The following is a 20,494-nucleotide window of genomic DNA, read 5'->3' on the forward strand; positions in this document are numbered from 1 at the left end:
GGACAGTCTGAGGTGTTGCTGTCCCTGCAGAGGAAACCAGTGGTCACTGCTGTTTTGAGAGAGGCCAGCAGTGGGAATTTTTTGAAAGACAATACATGTTAACTTCTGTTTAAGAATAAGCAATCAAATAATTCACAGTGGTAAAGTCCAATGGACTATTTTCCTCCCCACAATGCAGCCTGTGTATAAGATCTTGGTGAATTAATGATATGGGAAATTTGAAAGGTCTGAATTTAGAAATAAATTCAGAAAATAAATTCTTTTTTCCTAAATATTTTAAAGGAACTCTTTTAAAATGAATTTTAAATCCAACTGAAAATCATATTAATTTGAAAATTTTCATATAATTCATTCTGATCTCAAAAGGTAAGTGCTGCAATTTTGAACACATGTTGTATTTTTAAGTACAGGAGAAAGAAGCTGAATTTCTGTTTTAAGGGCAAAATTGCTTAAAGCCAAATTCAAATATGAAGGCATTGACGTAACAATTGTAACAATTAGAGACAACAATCAATTATAAATTAGCTAAGCTGCAACCTAATTTTTTCAAAATTAATGCATTTAGCTGTAGACTATCTGAAAAGATCTCTGTACTATGCGCTATAATTTTAGGAAAGATGCGCTATAGTCTTCATATGTAATAGATTTTTCTGAAGATTCTAGCAACTCATAGGTAAAATATTTTAGACAGTAGCCATATTCTGTTTCCGAAACACCTGGAAAGTAACAGAGCCTGTTTCGCAGGGGGTGAAGTCTTAAGGGACTGATGCTTGTAATTCATTTAGGATCATTGAAGTGCGACATTGCCACATGCGGTGTTCCCACATTTGGACGTAACACCTGCAGTGAAGGCATTTTACCTTCTGCAGTTGTTGGCTCAGTACTTACATTGGTGACCACCGCCAGAATGGCGATGCCTTGCATGATGGGCTGCCAGGCGCCGATGTCTTGTGCCTTCTGCGGAACCATGCGCCTGAACTGGGTTGTCAGCTTCCATGCGTCCAACCGGATTTCCAACATGTTGTTAATAAGAGCCAGAAGAGGAGCCAGGGGGAACGACGCCACAAAGAGAGTGACAAAGCCAAACTGTATAACTGTCAAAGGGAGAGGTCACATACATTGATGAGGCTTTCGCTTACTGGAGATAAGCATATATGAGCACATATACTTTATATACTCAAACTGTGGGAGTTTGAGTATATACCCTTTCTCGACAAGAAAGGGTAGCTGAGTTCCTAGTGAATCTTCTGTATAAGAAGATAGGAGCGCAACAGCACCAAAAAAACCTGCCAGGTGGAGAGGACAGGAAAATATTACAAGTCACAACACACCAAGAGGAGCTACTCTAGGTATTTAAACGTCCATTTCTTTCTCATGTCTTCATCATGAAGACGTGGAAATCTAATGACTATCTGTCTCAGCGCTGTGCTGGAAAGCCTGAACTAACAACCATCTTATTGGTGTCTGGGTGCTGCAACAATTATGCTGGCAATGCTGTGACAGAATGGATGGTGGCAACAAACCAGAGATTTGCCAGCTCCCAAGAGACCAGCGACAAGTCCTGGTGACTCCAGATCCCCATCAGAGCAGTCTGACACAGGGCTCTGCTGCACAACACCAGAACATGGTCTGCCTTCTGGATGCATTTCTCAGAGGATGGGGCAAAGAAGCAGCAGTTCTTCTTCTTGTATAATCATGTGCTGCTTCCTAGTTATAAATTGGATTGAGGCTTAGCTGCTTAATAAAATCTTGGAAAGCATTCTATAATGGCTCATCAAAACTCATCTTGGAAAAATATTCATGTCCTCTGTCTATATAGTTATTAAGCATTGATTGTACAAAGATTTTCTTTAGAGCATGTTTGTTCCCAGCAGTGATAGCGAATCCGAACTAAACGGCTACTTACCCATTTCAAGATATTCATAAAACAGCCCAAGTTTTCCAATGGGCTGGAGGTGGTAGTCCTGTTCCCAGCGTGGAACAACTTTTTCTGATCTAGCAGCTGCACCGTATCTTCCAATTAGATTCTTAACCCAACTGTCAGCCAGGGAGAAAAAGACCACTAACATTGATAAAATAACCTAAAAAGTTCAGTAAGTAGAAAAAAAAATGACGTTTGTGCTGTTATGGCTTTGAACAGTGGATTTAGCTATTCTTGAATTACTGAAAACTTCCTTCAAACCTGAGTATAATCTTCTGTTGCTTTATCCCAAACCCAGTTATTTACAACCATAAATAAGGGAGTAAAAGGGCAATATATCAGAATCATAGTGATTTATACTTATGTTGTACAGGTGAATGACCACATAAAATTCAAGGAAACAAAAAATCAAGTTAAATGCAGGCCTGTGGTTAGATAGATTAATACCTTCTGATCACAAAATTCACAGAATCATAGAATGGTTGAGGTTGGAAGGCACCTCTGGAGGTCATCTGGTCCAACCCCTCCTTGCACAGGCAGGGTCACCTAGAGCCAGTTGCCCATGACCATGTCCAGACGGCTTTCCAATATCTCCAATGATGGAGATTCCACAACCTTCCTGGGCAACTTGTGCCAGTGTTTGGTCACTCTTACAATAAAAAGTTGTTTTCGTATGTTCAGAGGGAACCTTCTGTGTTTCAGTTTGTGCCCGTTGCCTCTGGTCCTGGCACTGGGCATTAGTCACTGAGATTAGTCTATCTCCCTCTTCTTTACTCTTGCCCTTCAGGTATTTGTAAACATTGATGAGATCCCCCTGAATCTTTTTTCTCCAGGCTGAACAGACCCAGCTCTCTCAGCCTTTCCTCATATGTGAGGTGCTCCAGTCCCTTCATCATCCTTATGGCCCTTTGCTGGACTTTCTTCAGTATGTCCATGCCTCTCTTGTACTAGTGGGCCCAGAACTGGACTGGACCCATCACTGTGGCCTTCCCAGTGCTGAGTAGAGGGGAAGGAACACCTCCCTCAACCTGCTAGCAACACTCCTCTTAATGCAGCTGAAGGTACCATTGGCCTTCTTTGCCATAAGGGCACATTGCTGGCTCAAGTTCAACTTGGGTGCCCACCAGGATCCCAAGTCCCTTTTATACAAAGCTGCTTTCCAGCTGTGTGGCCCCCAGAATATACTGGTGTATGGGGTTGTTCTTCCCCAGGTGCAGGACATTGCCCTTCCCCTTGTTGAATTCTATGAGGCTCTTGTCAGCCCATTTCTCCAGCCTGTCAAGGTCCCTCTGGGGGGTAGCACAACCCTCTGACTTATCAGTTTGGTGTCATCAGCAAACTTGCTGAGGGTGCACCCTGTCCCCTCATCCAGATCACTAAGGAAGATGTGAAACAGGGTGGGACCCAGTAGTGGTCCCTGGGGTATGCCACTAGTGACTAGCCTCCAACTAGACTTCATGCCACTGATCACCACCCTCTGGGCCTGGCCATTCAGCCCGTTTTCAGTCCACCTCACTGTCTGCTCATCCAGCCCATATTTCAATAGCTTCTGTATGAGGCTTTTATGGAAGACAATGTCAACAGCCTTACTGAAGCCCAGGTAGACAATACCCAATGCTCTCCCCTCATCTACTAAGCCAGTCAATCATAGAAGGTTAGCAGGTCAGTCAACCATGACTTCCCCATGGTGAATCCATGGGCTCCTGGACTTTCTTGTCCTTCATGGGCCTGGAAATAGTTTCCAGGATTAGCTGCTCCTTCACCTTCCCAGGGATCAAGGTGAGGCTGATCTTCTCATCTGAAAGGCTTGCATGAGAACTTAAGAAAACTGATGAATTGGCTGTAGCCATTTTCAGCAGTCAAAGAACCATATTAAAAAAAAGGGGGATAGGGGTGAATGTCTATCAACAGAGAAAAAATCGAAATGGTTCTTTTTATACTTGCAGAGATGCAGAATGAGAGAGCAGTTCCAAAAGTGGTACTCAGCATTTCAACACCTAAATGTTACTTATCATCCTGGGAAGTGAATTCAAAATTCTGGTCAGATGAACATATTTCCTGTACACAGAAAGAGGAATCAGTTGTCTATGGCTGGAGCTGACAGCTGGTGGCATGTTCAGTCTAGGGACCCTTCCGCAGGTAAAAGAAGAGGTTGAAAAGAAGATTGGGTCTATGGGTCCATACCGCAACCAGCAGCACAAACAGAGCATTGGGATGTGGAGGAACGGGATCTCAGCAGAGCACCCTAGCCTCCACCCTACACAGGATTTATGGCACGCTTTGTAGTGGGGTCACTGTGCAACAAAGGAGCACAATTCATGGGCTTGGAAGAACCACAGCCAGAGGGAACACAGTGCTGTGGGCTGGTGCTTATGGCATTCAGGAGGGCATGAGCTAACTGGGAGTTCCTTACTCCAAGCAACATGACAGGCACTGATCAGCATAAAATACAGAACAAGTCCTGGGGGAAGGAACAGAGTCCTGGATAGTATCTTAACATAAACGAAAGGGAGAGCATTCACGGTTAGCACTTTGCTTATTGTTTACATTAAAACATGACCTTCTAGAGATCTGCCCCACTGAAAGAGAACATATAGGCACTATGAATGTCAAATATGACTGTAAAACTAAATTAGTTAAATTAGTAACTTATGCAAGACTTTTAAAAGCCCAATGTGTAACAACGAATCATTCCACTCAATATAAAGCAAGTCTGATTTGCAGTGGAAGGAAGCATTTCTGATTAGAACTAAAATCAGTCAGAACGACAGAGACATGAGCTCAGAGCTACCAGACCGAAAATATCCAAACTGTCTAAAAAGGCCCCAAAAGACTATTCTTTTAGAATATAATATGCGCCTATCAAGTTTAGTGACCAAATGCCTGAACACATCAAGCAAAAGCAGTATCTTTCAAATATGAAAGAGCAGATTAGTTAATGGTTTGAACTTACGGAAGAAGCACTTCTTGTATGTTGTTCCAGATTGCTTTACCTCCCACTATGATGGCAAGCTGAGTTGTGAGTTCGAGGAGACATCCACCTGGGTCACACTGAAGGTTGTGAGGGAGACACATCATGAAAAACTTTTGAAGTCGGGTAACTTTTCAGGCATGAATGAAGCATTGGAAATAATGCATTCCTGGTTTATGATGATAACTTTCTTTAAAGAAGACTATTTAAGCAAACCTTTCCAGTGAGGTATGCAAAAACCAATTGCAGGCCACGTATGGTCACATATGAGAGGCTGACAGGACACCAGTGAAAGAGTGAAATACCAGGCGAAGTCATGCAGCTCTGTGCTGTGCTGTCACCAGGCAAGGGTCACCCAGCAGAACAGAAACGCTGCTAGTGATGTTCTCCCCTTCCCGTGTGCCAATTGACACATGGGACCATGGGAAAATAAGTACGGTTCTGGGTACGTGTAATACATTTCTAAGCCCAACTGGTCTCGTGTCATATTCTTTTATGGTAGGGCTTACTAAGGAGGCAATTGGCTTGCGAAGCAGTCGCTTTTTGAACCCTCAACTTAAATAAGCACAACTATGTTATACACTCCTAATTGCAGCAGAATACCTGGACTAATGGCTCCTGCTGTTTAAAAACAAACACTATCATACATTCTTACCTCTTCATTGCGATACTTTCCTAGCCAATAAACTGGATTTCCAGGGTGACCTACAAATTTACCCTTAAAGAAGGCTATGTAGAAGCATGAAGAATAGTAGTTGACAAATTGGAACAAGAACATCTTTGTGGTCAGACTGTTTTCATAATCGGTCTGTGTCCTTGGAAGCTCTGCAATAAAAAAAAAAAAAAAATTAAAAAAAGCACCAACCTACAAGTAACCTACAAGCTGCTTTAGAGTCTCAGCTGGAAAAGTACGTTTATGCCTTGTATTCCTTAATATGACTGAGAGCATTATAAATTAGATTGTACATAATCCCAATGTATACTGTAACCATTATGCTAATTCTAAAACTATATGGGTTGTAAAAAAGGAAAAAAACTTTTCCCCTGACAATAAAGAAAAAGAACAAGCAAAAATTCTGATAACTCAGGGAAAAAAAAGGCACCCAAATCCAGCACACTCAGGGAAGATGCAAATGTAACACTTTGAACCGATGGAACGGTATTAAATGAAACTATATTAAAACACCGCACTACTTCACACATCTAAAGTAAAATAGCTACTTTAATGGTGATGGCCTGGATATAAAGAATAATAATATTTGCGACTGTTTATCTATTTAATAACATAGGAATGCTATCTAGCTTTGGAAAAGTGACCTTATTTCATTTATTTACAAGAAAATAGCTATTTTCCCCATAAACAACAGCTAATGTAATTGAATGTGTTATGCGTTACTGATCTGTTTTCATAAACCTTGGTTATTATAGTAATTTTCTTTGCTTTGTCTGTTTCACAAGCACAAAACTGTAAACAATTGATCTTTCATGCTGGCTATACAAGGAGTTTTCAGGCAAAGAGCTGAATACCATATTCCTTTGATATCAAGAAAATCTGTATTTGAAAGTTTCCAGGTGGTATTGTGTGATGTGGTGGGAAAATTCTGAAATACGTGGTACAGGTGTTCATTTAGTGGAATGCTTATTATACATATAAATGACATTTTTTTCTTGCTATTTTACCCCAAGTTTCTATGTGAGGTACGGCAGCGGCATACCGAAGTCGGTAATCAGGATTGCCACCTTTTCATAGATGATGTTGAGAACCATAATGACTATAAAGCTGATGAGCGAAGCAGTTACTGAAGTGGCTGTCTGCGGCGTCAGGTACTTGCGGATTGCCTCCGTTCCGTTAATGTGCTGTGACAACGTTGCAGAAAACACCAGGAAAACTGAGAGCCTGTAGACAATGATTCCAATAACTGAAGCAATAATCAAAAGAATCTGCCAAGGGAACGCAAGAAAGATGTTAATATTGAACTGCTGGCTTTGGGAAAAAGTGAGTTTGAAATACTTTTTACAATAGGCAAAAGGAAACTGATTGTGTGCCTGTCATTACGTGCCTTGCACCACCTAAGATGAGTGCAAGGGGATGCTCAAATAATATAGAAGGCAATAAATTTAGAATCCATGAAAGGAGCCTTTTTTTTCATGCAGCATAGTCAATCTGCAGGAGAGAAAAGAGATGGTCTGGTTTATGACTAATAACAAGGTTTGTACTGATGCAAGCAAAGATAATGAGATGTGTAATCAAATCTTATGCCTCGAGGCATGTGATGGAAGAAATCTTTTGACATTGGGCAATTGGCAGGATGGCAAATGTACCAGCAAGTCTGCATTGATTATGGAAGGGGCTGTACCCTCTCTTTCACATGATAATATTACAGGGTACAGACCCCTCAAAGGAATAGACACGTTTTAAGACAAGTCATATAATCTGCAAGGGTTGTAAAATGATCCGTGCACCCCACCTTGCTTGCCATCTCGTCTCTTTCTGCTTCTCCTCCTGCTTTTATTTCTTGCTAGTTCTCTAGCTATTGTGCAGATTGACGTCCACACAGCTGCGAATCTTTTTTTTTCACTGTCTCTGCAAACTGCCATGAACCCACCTACCTCCCCGCTCCCTGCACATAATAAAAGAGTGCAGCAACACAAATGACAAACCCAGACCAAATCTCTTCCCTTCAACCTGAAGTCCTGCCTATTTAAACCCAACAGCAAGCCAGTGTTCTTTCCTTTGTGTGTCAGGCGTTAACGTTGAGGCTCTCCTGGGCTGACAGCCACCACTCTATCTCCTATCTGTCTCCTATCACCTAGAACGAGGTCTTTTCCAGCTGCAGTTTGTGCTACAGGCGAGGAGGACACACAGCACGCTAAAACACCGAGCTTTTCAAGGAGACCTCTCTGGGCATGCTCACCATGTTAGATATTGTTTCATGGGTGACTGGGCTGCTTTCAAGTTTTAGTTGTAATTAAAGCAGCAGCTCTGGAAGATTAGAGAGTGCCCAGCTTTGCTCTGTTAAGTGAAACGAAAAACCTGAAAGAGGCCCAGGACTGTGAGACACGATATTGAAGCAAATGGCTGGAACAAGTAGGATAGAAACTGGCAGGGAGGAGAGCATATAAACCAAAGTCTTTCCCCTGCTCCCCCCTCCAAAAGCAAAGACATTTATCTTAAAATAATGAGGGAAAAACCAATGGACCGCATTCACCAGCGTAACTTGCAAGCTACAGCTGCAGGATATTTTGGCATATTTTCTATTGACTGTACACTACCATCTCCATGTGGGTCCATACCTTATGGGCTTGGTTTATGCATAAGATGGAAATCCAACTGAACCTGCTCCTTTGCTACCTCTTGTTCAGTTCAGGATGATCTTTTTTTGAGACGCTTACTGGAGAAGTGAATCCATGAGGTGAAAGAATAAGAGGAGAACTTACCCAGAAGAAGATTGCACTTGCACAGAAAGTCATCCGTATGCACTTCCCACAGGCAGTGTATGGCACATATTCTTCTTGCTGTAAAAGATTTAGAAACAGATCAAGGACACACCCAATCTTTTCTTCATATTTTTTGGGTGCTGCAATTAAACCCGTTATGATATTGAGGGCAGAAAAAAGGAAAGAAGTCTCTAGTTTTGTTTCCTTTCCTGCTTTGTTGTCCTGGAAACTCACATTTCTTCATGATTTCAAAAGTCTTGCCTGATTATATGTGTCTATTTTTTTGCTGCCCATTATAAGATAAAAATTACTTCCCCAGAGGCTGAGTGTCCTCAGCTCTTACTGACTTCAGCCGTGACAGGGTGCATAGTCCTTTTCAATGGACCCATCCTTCTTGGCTGATCATGGCATCCAAGGTCATTAGCTTTCAACCTCATTGGCTACAATCAGCAGGCACTAAAATTCTGGTCCCTGATGTCTGTATTTCTCAATTTGTCCCATAGGAACAATGGGATGGCATTCCCAAGGAAAATGCCTACCTCAACATGGTGGTGTGAAAATTCACTGAGTCTTTACAGGATCTCTGAGGATCAAAATCATTATGTTTTAGTATGTTCTTCACTCTTTGAACTGTCTGAAAGGAACTTTCTAGCTATGACTTTATACATTAAGGGTAGCGTAGGTTTATAAGCTTTTAAACAGAACCATTTTTTTTGTGGTACAAGGTATAAAAAGAAGATCTATATAGGATAGTTTCAACTATGGCCATTAATTTTGAAACTTTTCAACTGCCCTCTAATAAACATTAGTATAATGTGGATGAAATGTGAAGGCAATGCAAATGATCAGATACATGCCAGAGAGATATAGACAGAGAATAATAAAAAGCGAAGCTAAGCTGGAGTGAGCTACAGAAGCTAAAGCTACTCAAAGTGTATAATAAATAGAGATCTAAACTAAGGTCCCCATAAATATGAATCCTATTTCATTGAAATGAGGATTATCCTTGTCCATGTTGAGTTTGCCGTTATTGATTGTAATTGTATTCATGTGCACTTAGCAACAATACCTGTTTATACATGTTTCAAACAGAAACACCTTTGGTTAAAAAAACAGTCTTGGCAGGATATATAATGTAACACCTTTCCCGCTATTTCACCCTTTTTTCCTGATGCATTCTTAGGCAAAGATAGCAAATGCTCCGTGATCTTGGCCTCTGGCAGCAACACTGAATAATTTCTTGGGGGATTTAATAAAGTAGACTTAGTCTCCTAAACTGGGGACGATGCCTACTTCTGTTTATTTACGACACAGGAACCTCAGCAGCGCAAGCTCCTCAAACAGGCAGTTACTTTAAGGTGTCTACAGTTAGGTATAAAATCCCTCCCACGCATCTGTATTTTATAAGTTTACTATTTCCAGGCCAGCTTATCAGCTCTCCTTGAAGCACTGCTGATTTATACAGCTCCAGTGCAGATTCACCATTTTCATAGCATCCTCCCACAACATGTCTGTGGCAGTAGCCATCACCAGTTATCAGAATATTCCTTACCTGTATGATTTCATTCATTACTACGTGAGTGCATCGCGCTTCATATTCCGGGCGAACTTGTTCTTCTTGCTCTAAGTACTCAACTGTGTCCCATTCATACTCCAGTTCAGCTTGCCTTCGCTTCCAAAACTCCAAAAACAAAGTAACTATCCAGAAGATAAACAAAGCGAGCAATACCAGGTGAGTGTTGGACACTGCCTCACCCCCTGGGCTATAACATGTGGCTCATGTTTTCCATACAGACTTCCACAGACATGGAATAAACCCCTTATCGGCTACTGTGATGGTGAAAATAACTGTTATCTACTTCTTTATGCAGCTATTGCTTTGGATACATAGGTACTTTAATAGGAGAAACCTGAGGTAAATGGTGGTGTAAGCACATGCTAAAGAATACAAACAAATTTATTTGCTTTCTGCCTAAGGCTAGAATATTAGCACTTTGATTTTCATACTATAGACTACTTTTGAAAAAGTTTATCATGGGATGCATAAGAAAGCAAGTTGGTTGGACAGGCGAAGGCAAAATGCTGGAGAGTGCAGGACTTCTAGGAAAGAAAAACTCAGTATTTCAAAAATTGCCATGGGGAAAAGCTCATGTTCATTGTCTGCTATTTTTGTGTGGACAAGTTACCAGTTTGCAGACTACAAGAACCAATGATGGTTCAGGTAAAGTGGCTGAAACATGGCCATCTTTCCTCCTCTGCTGGCATGAATCTGAAGGGGTAGCAGCTCTTTATGCATGGCCCAGAGCTTAGAAACTCCCTGGGCTGGGTCAACCGGTTCCCTGGACTGTGCTCCTACAACTGAAAGCACTGGAGGACCAGGTACACAGAAGCAGTGCTGACTAGACATGGATCCAGCCAAACTCATTACCTTGGCCTGAGACGTGATGCAGGTAGATCTGGCAGCAGAGGCAATGACAGACCCAGGAGCTCAGGATGATGCTGTCAGTACCACGCTCCCCAGTGCGCCCTGGTGCTTTATTACTGAAGGCAGTGCATCCTCAGATTTAAATGAGTGGTGTGGCTCTGCGAGCACTGCCTCCAGGAGTTAGTATCCCATCACTGCACTCCTCATTACTCCCCTTGTCTGGGAGTAATTAACCCTAAAAGTTTTGGGTTTGTTTTTATTAGTTTGGCCCCTCATCCTGAATGATGAAACATCAATGACATGCAGTTACAAGTTCACACTTTAAAGGTTATTTCCAAAATCAGGTGTGGTCGATAGACCCCAAACTGAAGCATTTAAAAAACAGAAAACTCCACGGGCTGGGCTGTGAGATGACCTTGCCATCCGCACACAGGCAAAACCCCAGGAAACCCTCCTCCCCTGATTGTTCAGGGGCCTCTTCCACAAGGTCTTCTCCGCTACTTCATGCTTAGAAGCACAAAGGCTGTTCTAAGCAGTGGGCCTGAGGATCACATCTGCCTTCTCCTGCAGAGCAAGGAGATTAGTCTTCCGTGAACTGCTAACTGCTGGTGGGGGCCCCAGCCCAAACCACAGGAAGCTACAGGCAACACTGATTTGCTCCAGATGCAAATCCAACTGCTGCTGGAGAGTCGAGAGGTGCAGGGCCTCCTTCTGTGATAGCCTCTGCGCTAACAGCAAAAGCAGGGCACGTAACACTGGGACAGCTCTCTCAGCCCCAACGCAAAGAGAAGTTCTACTCGCTAAAATAAGGCAGCAGCCAAGTTGCGTCTTTCAGAGTAGGGAAGGAGCTGCTGCTGGATTCGACATTTTCCTTTTATTTTGAACCAGCGTTTTTTTAACAGTGAAAACAAATGAAGCTTGCAGATCCGAGGGCTCATCCCACCTCACATTGATAATCTGTGGTGTCCCCTTTCACGTGTCCCTCAACACTGCCATTCAGTATGACCCAGGTATCCTGCTTCTGAAACTATGGCAGCACGGACTGAAAAGCAATGCCTCCATTGGAGGACATCTGTTTGTTTAATTGACCTTGTTCAGGCAGGGGATCCTGTGACGGCCGCGAGGGAAGTGGAAGCTGCTGCTAGAGGAGCTTTGCCAATCTGGTCGTGCCATCACGAGAGAAGGGGTAGAAGCGCTTGTCCAGAGCATTAACGTATAGAGACTTAATTCCTGAGGACAAATTCCCTCGTGTTTTATAGTGTTTTGAGATTTTTGAAGGGAATATACTAAAAAAATTAAAAATGCAATTATTGAAAAGTGTAGTGCTAATAGTGATGCAATAATATACCTAAAAATCTAATATTCTTTTAGATGTTTGGACCAGGAGGTCTGTATTAGAGCAAGATGAAAATTACAGCTGGAATTGTACCAGAACCATGGGTCATTTGGATTCAGTACAATTTTGACTGAATTTCTGTAATACAACTCACCTCTTCATATAGTGGACTTTTGATAAGAATACTAATAGACCTTGTAGGCACCGCTATAACTATGCAGCTTAACTTTGTAATTATTACTCTTGGAACCATTCTTCAAAATAGGAAACACAATTTTTAATTAGGAAGCAAATTGCAAATAAATTAACTGTTCAGATGACAGAAGATGAGCACATTAGTATCAAACTTCTAATTTAAACAAAAAAATCGTTTAGAGAATTTCCTGATGGTATTTTGATTTTAGCATATCTTTTGAAAGGAATCTTCTTTTTGAAATGATATGTTTTATCTTATAATTCTCTAAAGCAGTAGCTGTTTTGAAGCACTTTAGGTCATCACAGGAAAATAAAAATACAATATGTTTTACAACGAAAGCAAATTCTGTATTCTTGTAATGAATTCAAAGTGCTACATGAGTTATTATTTTGTCTATAGTACCCTGTGTATAGACCTAACATATAACTTATTTTGGTAATTTCTGGAAAAGAACGTGCAATAAAAGCTGGTTAACAAAGTTGCTAATACCAGCAAACGAAACTGTTTCTGGGAAAATAAACCTTGCCTAATCCCTTAAATATAACACCAAGCGGTTTCACCCACGGGAAACATCCCGGTTTCATACATTTTCTCTTCTAAAAGATAAATCTAGTGCTTGTAACTACTACGCTTTTTACAATCCGTTTCTTAAATAAAGACAGGAGGAAAAAATTCCTGGGAAATATAATAAAAAGCTATTTTTCAATTGCTTTGTGCAGTCACACAGCTGTTAATAGGCACAGGCACCTCCAAAACCCTTTGGAAAAAACCCCCAGCTCCTCGGCCAGATATACTTAAGCATGTGGCTGGCTCCTGCTGGATGAAGGAGGCAGCTCTAATCACTTCTCTCAGACTTTTCTCCACGTTAAATGAAACAAAACAGACCCTGAAGACCAACTTTAAGTTCTACAACTTTTTGTTTTGTTATGATGCTAAAAAAGAGTTCCTGTGAATGTACCTATCTTCTACGGAACTACCTACTAGTGAATTCCTGAGTGCTGGAAAATGACGTCATTGCAAATTTATCCATGTTTTGTGGCTGATGCTGGATGCTTGGCCAAAATTAGATGACAAACCACAGTTGTTGAAATCAACTTACCCCATATTCCCATAAATACTGCAAACACCAGTGTTCCAAAGCTATCAAATATGCAGAGTTTCTGGAAAAATGGAAAAGAAAAAAAAAGGCTTACAATATAATTGACCATTTTTTTTTCTTCTACACTGACCCAGAACAGAAGCTGCTTACTGAATGTGTTGATTTTTAGCTTTTATGTAGTTTAATAAACAATCTTTATTGATAGTGTTTGCTCAATTTCTGTCAATGTACACCACCCTCCAGTAAATTAAGGAAATTAAATGCAAAGCCCATAATTAAAAATATAAGCCAAATACGCAGCAAGAGGATAGTAAAATGGTGTGCTATCAAACTTCCTTCCATCTGTTGCATAGGAAGAAGAAAAACAGTGCTTCTGGTCTGGGAACTCAGTATAGAGCTATGTATTTTTAATACAGCCGCAAAAAGGCAATGGACACATCTGGTTCTCATGAGCAGGATAACAACAAATCAAGCTGGTTAGTAAAAACACATTCTGATGAGATACCTCTGTAGTCACAATTTGCCTTTTCTTTCCATCTTTTCCCTGTATTCTTATTTCTTTTACCCTTTAAGTGCGCTGAAGCAACACATGAAAGCTGGGCAAAGTATTTTTGATGAATAGCTGAAAAATCAAGTTTTGGGACTGACTGAATCTATGGGAAGGAATGACAGAAGGCTAACATTAGCCTAGTGAGACAAGGCAATGGAAAAAGAAAGCGAGGTTCCTCTAGACAGGAACTCAGAGCAAGAGTCTGGCTGTGTCATGGCTAACGGGACACGGCTGTGTCACAGCTTCTGCCATGGCCAGCACCAGCCCCTCCTTGTACCCCCCTCCTCCTTGACAACACGGGTCAAATTCAAGGCCCGGATCCAGGTAACTTCTTTGTGGAGGGAGGGGGCAGGATTTAGAAAAGTCAAAACATGCTTTAAACATTTCCTTAGCAAAATTGACTCAGAGCTACTGAATCAAGACTTAGCAATTGAATCTCTTTTTTTTGTTTCCCCCAAAAAAGGAAGAAGCATCCCAAAATGAAACTAAAGTGTTTCATTTCAATTAAAACACCACTTTAGCCCTGTATCAAATATTCGGCAGCTATGTGAAATAAAAAAAAACCCAATTTTTTTCATCTTAGGTCAAATTGGAGCAGTTAATGTTGTTGTTTTTACTTTTCAAAGTTCAGTCACTATGTCAAAAGGAACAACTATTTGCACAGTTGTAGCAATTCTGCAGGACATTAGAGGAGGAACAACATTGTTTTAGGTGTAATACTAGAGAAAGTGCAAGTAAAGTTCAATAGCGTGTCTATAAGCTGTAAATGTAGTTACCTTGGACGATTCACAAGTGATGGTGAGGTTCCAGTAGGTACATACTTTATCACACTGAGGGCACATTATGATATTACCTCCTATGTTGGGATCACATACTTCTTGGCTAAAAACAAAACTAGTCAGTCACTCACCAACACTAAATTCTTTAGTCCTTTTTCGCACATGAGTACAGTGCAATAATCTCAGGGAACTGAGAAATAATTTACCAGTGACCTGCTCTCAAGGACTCCCTCCCCGCCCTGGCAACATATCCCCATTTCTGTTCTTAGTCCTCATCTCAAAAATGGATCACATAGGAGGAAAATAATTTCCATCCCTTGTATGTGGTGGTAATTCTCAAAACTGCTTAAAACAGCTCATGAAAAACAAAACAACTTGAAAGATTTCACACTTTTCAATAGGAAACGCACACTCGCATGCTCATATGTGCTATCACAGCAAGTCTGAGGGGAGAAGGAAGAGGAACACTGCCTACCTGAGCAAGGAATATCTGCAGAACCGAAACGGCTATCTAGTCCCTGTGGTCTTCTAAATAGGGTCAGGTTGGAAAACGTGCAGAGGGGGGCTGCTAGGGTGATTCAAGGACTGGCAAATCTGCCTCCTAAGAAATGGCAAAAGAATTGCCACCTAACTGGTACCCACTAACCTAATGTGGTGGAGGCTGCAAGGTGATGTAATTGCTGTCTATAAATACATCAGTGGGGTCAACACCAGGGAGGGAGATGAACTATTCAACTAAATGATAATACTGTCATAAAGCTAAGTGGGTATAAAGCTCTGGCACAGCCCTTCAGCGTGTTTTATAATGATAAACACCCTTCCAGAAAGGGTTATGCAATGTGATGGCCAGTAGATGATTTGGCACAATGACCCAGGTGTTTTTCCTTGGGTCGTTGTGCCATGGTTGAATTTCTTCATGTTCTGATGAGGGAATCTGTGTCATGGCTATACCTTTCCTCCCAACATATCCTGGGCAGCTAAAGCCCCCTGTGCTGTTGCTCTTCCTCTATTCTTCTCTCAAAATAGAGGAAAGAAATTTTGGGGGTTTCATCAAGGTCATTGGATACCTCCTTTAAGGATTATCACCGTGAAAATGATGCATTATGGCAATTTGTATTGACTTCTCTTTGTCACTCTTTTCGTCCTGTTCCTACACTAGGCATGGTGAACTTAGTGCAAAATATAAATAAAAAGATGAAATAACAAACTCTCAGACGTCTACCACCATAATGGTCCATGGACATCCATTACTCTTCTTATCTCATATTTTGTGCTTTTACCTTCAAATCCACAACTATTGTTGTTCTCAGCCCCTTTTCATTTTGCCTGTTTTCTTATGCAGTGTCTTGCAAACCCTGCACAGTACCCCTCTGTAGGGGGCTGATCAAAATTGCAGGTGATATTAAAATAGGCCTGATCAGGTACCTCCATGTGCAGTTGTCCTTTGTCAGGCATCCGTACAGAAAACAGCCAACTCCTACAACCGCAGCCACGATCAGCATATTAGTGTAAAAGCCCAGCCAAGCAAAGTAGATGCCAATTTTCTCTCCGTAGTATTTCCTGTGGAGGGGAAAGTTTTGGGTTTTTTTTTCTGAAATGCGTGTAAATTCACATTTCTTTTTCAAATGGCTCTTTATGTAATACATTTTCTGCCAACTCATATTGTCATATTCCTCTGGTTTGAACTTTGGGATTGTAGAAGTACTGCAGCTGGGTATTTCTATCACCACTTTAATGCTTTCATAAGAGAATAAGAAGGGGAAAAAAAGGAAAAAGAGAAAGATCATACCTTGCAAAGAAAAAATTTAAGTGGTTGCCTTTTCTTGAATTGGCTTAGCATGAAACCACGCTCAAGGGATGCTCCCACGCATGAGCTGATATGTGTGTATGTATCTGCCTTTAGAACTGAGCTGTATCTCTCTGACATCCCCAAAACCAGACCTGTTAAGTAAATTCCTAGTCTCCTCTGCATTGGTCCAGCCCCAGTCACACCAACCTGATGAAATCCAGGGGTTGCAGCTTGAAAATGTTTTTAGGATGAGCCCATTCCCTGTAGAGAAGATAGCGCTCGCTTGGGCAGTCAGGATCGGTTGATGGGTGCCTAAAACTAGACTGCAAAGCGGAATGAAATTGAGAAGAAGACACTGTTAATCAAGCAGCACAGGTCAGCTCTAATCTCTGCAGACTCTATGCCGTGAAGCCAGAGCCTGGAATAGCCTTTTGGCCCAGTCTCACCGCAAGCCAGGAAAAGAAGCGGGAAGGCAGCTCTGGGATGCAGGATAGAAGTTTATCAGAAAAGCACTGAATGCCAAAGCAAACGCTTTACATGTGCGAGCTGAAAAAATCTAAGTGCATGTCAGCATCTTGGCACTTAGGAATAGAAAATAGAAAAGGATCCATTCTAATTAGAGAACGGGACTGAATTAAAATGGATTTTAAGTACCTCTAACACACTAACATGCTTTGCTTCAAAATAACATTGTGCTGGAATGAAGGCTGGAAAGTCTGAGGGATAAATACAGGGCTTCTAGTCTCTGTTTTAAATTTAAAAAAGAGCTCACATGGAGATAATCCTGTGGTTTTTCTAGGTTACTGGAAAACCTACTTCAATAAAGCTTATTTTATTTGAGAGAATTTTCCATTCTGTAACTGTGATGCAACAAGGCAAGTGACATTTGTAGAAATCTATAGGCTACTTTTGATTTTCAGAGTAGCTGTGATATATAATTTTAATTGTCTAAAAAGACAGTCATTAATTACTAGGCATACTGAATCCAAATTCTCCATGCCACGATAGAAATAGCCTGCAAGGCCGGTTTTAAATCTTTAAAAGGAAACCTTAAAAATGGATAGTCACAAATGATAGTAATTCTATCCTGTAAAGCTTTAGGTTACTTACGAGAAACATGATTTGTCTTGATTCTGCCTTAAATATTTCCTTGAAACCCTTGGAGGCCTCCTGAATATTTTAAGCGGAGTCCAAACAGCTGAAGCAGTTACCATTCCTGACCTCCCACATTCTCAATGTCTTCTCAACAGAACACACCTCGGACACAGAGCCGTGGCTCTGATGGGGAAGGAGGTGTGGGGGTGTGGGTATATAATAGATATGATGCAGAAAATCAGCCCTCAGTCTTTGATTACTCTATCCCATTTGTGGCCTCATACAGAGCTTTTCCTTAGACAAATACTCTGAAATCTGATTTTCTTTCTCCTTCATTTTCTTTTTCTGTGCTATTCCTAGCCTTTGTATGCAAAACAATTTTCAGATAACTTGCTTCTTTAAATGATATGCTTTAAAAATAAAAAGCTTCGGAAGCGTAGTTAAAAAAGCTGGATTTATTATTATTGCAATGTGAAATTCGACCCAGTTGAGCTTTTCTCCACATGACTCTGACGTGTTGGACTGGCCAGACAGAGCCTCCCTGCAGAAACCTGGGTTTCCCTGCATGTGTGTCACAATGTTTGGGAACAGCGGGAATGTTTCTCACTGTGTGAGACTGTCACGCTTCCTGAGATGAGGTCTGTAGTGTACGTCTTTATTAGCAGTGTTGATATTTGATAGGAATTTTAATACTGAAAAATTGAATCCTAAAGAAAGGGACAACGTTAAAATCAGTTTAGAACTGATGATACAGAGCCTCACGGGAACTATCACTCAGGCCAGGCTCTTTACTGAACTACATCTCCCAAAGAATACAAGGTGAACACCTACTAAATGAAATACAGTGTTTTTCAGTTATGGAGCTACATTTTTAGCCAACAGTGCTTCGGAAGAAAATCTGTTTAGCCAAACTATCTCCTATTCTACTATGTGGATATAATAACCAGTCAAGGAGTAAGGCAATCAATAGCGCTTGTATCTTTTGATATAAACCCCACAGATGTAGTTCAGACCTCTATCTCAAAATATATTTTAGTTACAAGCACTGGACTTACGTCATGAAGGGGAAATGCCGCTTTGTAGATGCCAGTGTCCAGTAATTTGTTAATGCCAAACTTTTTCACATTGTTTTTGGTTGCATATTCCACACGGGACAGGATAAAATGAACCTGAAATATATAAAATATTTATTTGTTTCTTGCAATCTGAAAATAATCACACACAACTATACCTGTTTCAGCACATAATTGAGTTAGGAAAGGGTGACAAGTGCAGACAAAATTAATTGCACAGTGTATATGAAACATTCAAATCCCTCCTTTAAATTCAGAAGGAAGAGAAATGGGACAAAAGTAAGGAACATTTTCCTTCTGTTTTGTACAGGCTGGTACATAAATGACACAAAACTGTTGTGTCCCAAATACTGCTAATGTTTCAGGATGCTTTCATGAAGGTAATTGCACTGATTTGATTAAAGGAATCTTTTCTTTTTAAGGTGAAATGTTAAAAATACTCCATGGACTTACAATTCGGCTTCTAGTTGCAGGATTAAAAAATGTGTCTTTGTCTTGAATATAAAAATTGGACAAATGTTCCTTTTGGAAAGGGGCAGTGAAAAACTCTTGCTCAGGTTTGATGATATTTTCATCCACTCTGAAGAATCTGCTAAACCAGTTGAAAGCCGAGTCTCGAGTTTTCAGGTCATTGGGTTGCAGAGGCAATTTGATGTGCATAACCTCGGCGTATGTGCACAGCACTTCCCAAGGTGCATGCACTTTCACAAAAATAAGTTTTTCATCCAAAACCTGAAATGAAAGAATAATAAAAATATGTGTGTGAGAATATGAAAGTAAAAGACTTTTCATAACACTTCTTAAACTACCCAGAATTTTCTTTCTCTTTACAGCTCCTAGATGACTTCTCAAAGTGACATTCGTTGTCCATCTTAGCAGATATATCATTAGCTTCTGTAAAAGCATGGACATGAGGTGGAAACATGTAGGCAAATAAAGGCATATAGAAAAAGGCAGCTAACTGTTCCCTTAATGCTTGATGTTTACATCTCTGCACAGTAGTTTACAGAGCAAGTTAAGCCTAACAATGCTTCCCCCATACGGGTTCATTAGGAGCGTTAGCACTTGCAGCCTGGCAGGGCAGCTGTGGCTTTGGAGCTGTCAGTGACTCCCCAGCAGCTCAAGTACAACCCCAGGGTGACATGGCTTGACGGAAGGAGGCTAGGCGCCCATGGGTGCTCCTGGGTAACATGAATTCCCAGCTTCACAGGTAGAATGGGGAGAGGGAAAGGAAAATCAGCTGAGACTGCTGAGAACGACAGCACGGGGCACATTCGCTCCCAGTTGCATGCCCAAACCAGCACCAGTATGCAGTGGGAACCCCGACAGCCACTCTGGTCTCCTGTCTACACATCGTCTGTAGACCTTCCATTGACACCTTGGATTAGTGAGTGTCAGCCACATGAAATTACATTGTGTAGCTCGTTGGCTCAGGAACATGGGTCAGATATCTGACCGAGCCCGGGGAAGCTTCCAGTTTCAAAAGTTTTTCAGTCATGACCGTGGCAGAGCGATTGAAAACTGCAACATGTAAGTATAGCAAGAGGGCCACGTCAGGCTTCCAGCAAGGGGTTTACTTTCTTTTGAATGTGAAGAGCCAGGCTGCATCCTTGGACATGCAGCAGGAGCCCTCGCTGCAGAAATCAAATAAATACCACGATGCCATGGATTCTGAGCCTAATTTGGGAGGAAGGGGCAATGTGACCTTTTCTGGAGCTCACTATAGACAGCCAAGCAAGGACAAATTTAAAATGGCAGTGACTGTGCTATACCTCCCCGGGAGACCCGGCCGGAGCACTGCAGCCCTGCAGGGCAGGAAGGA

The 20,494-nt window shown here is 41.3% G+C and overlaps 1 protein-coding gene across 1 annotated transcript in view; it reads right to left on the reverse strand.

Annotated features, from left to right (window-relative positions):
- The window catches only part of ANO6 (anoctamin 6), an 81,638-nt gene that overhangs the window by 15,030 nt on the left and 46,114 nt on the right, over window positions 1-20,494 (reverse strand). The window contains exons 5-17 of the mRNA XM_054187846.1: window positions 19,126-19,404; window positions 18,655-18,768; window positions 16,712-16,827; window positions 16,141-16,275; window positions 14,713-14,818; window positions 13,387-13,447; window positions 9,883-10,028; window positions 8,331-8,408; window positions 6,608-6,833; window positions 5,548-5,717; window positions 4,875-4,972; window positions 1,907-2,037; window positions 889-1,094 (exon numbers count right to left, since the gene is read on the reverse strand). Of these exons, the coding sequence (XP_054043821.1) occupies window positions 889-1,094; window positions 1,907-2,037; window positions 4,875-4,972; window positions 5,548-5,717; window positions 6,608-6,833; window positions 8,331-8,408; window positions 9,883-10,028; window positions 13,387-13,447; window positions 14,713-14,818; window positions 16,141-16,275; window positions 16,712-16,827; window positions 18,655-18,768; window positions 19,126-19,404 (1,866 nt within the window). The remainder of the gene's footprint in view (window positions 1-888; window positions 1,095-1,906; window positions 2,038-4,874; window positions 4,973-5,547; window positions 5,718-6,607; window positions 6,834-8,330; window positions 8,409-9,882; window positions 10,029-13,386; window positions 13,448-14,712; window positions 14,819-16,140; window positions 16,276-16,711; window positions 16,828-18,654; window positions 18,769-19,125; window positions 19,405-20,494) is intronic.

The sequence above is a fragment of the Rissa tridactyla genome, chromosome 1, assembly GCF_028500815.1.
Source record: "Rissa tridactyla isolate bRisTri1 chromosome 1, bRisTri1.patW.cur.20221130, whole genome shotgun sequence".
NCBI lineage: Eukaryota > Metazoa > Chordata > Aves > Charadriiformes > Laridae > Rissa > Rissa tridactyla.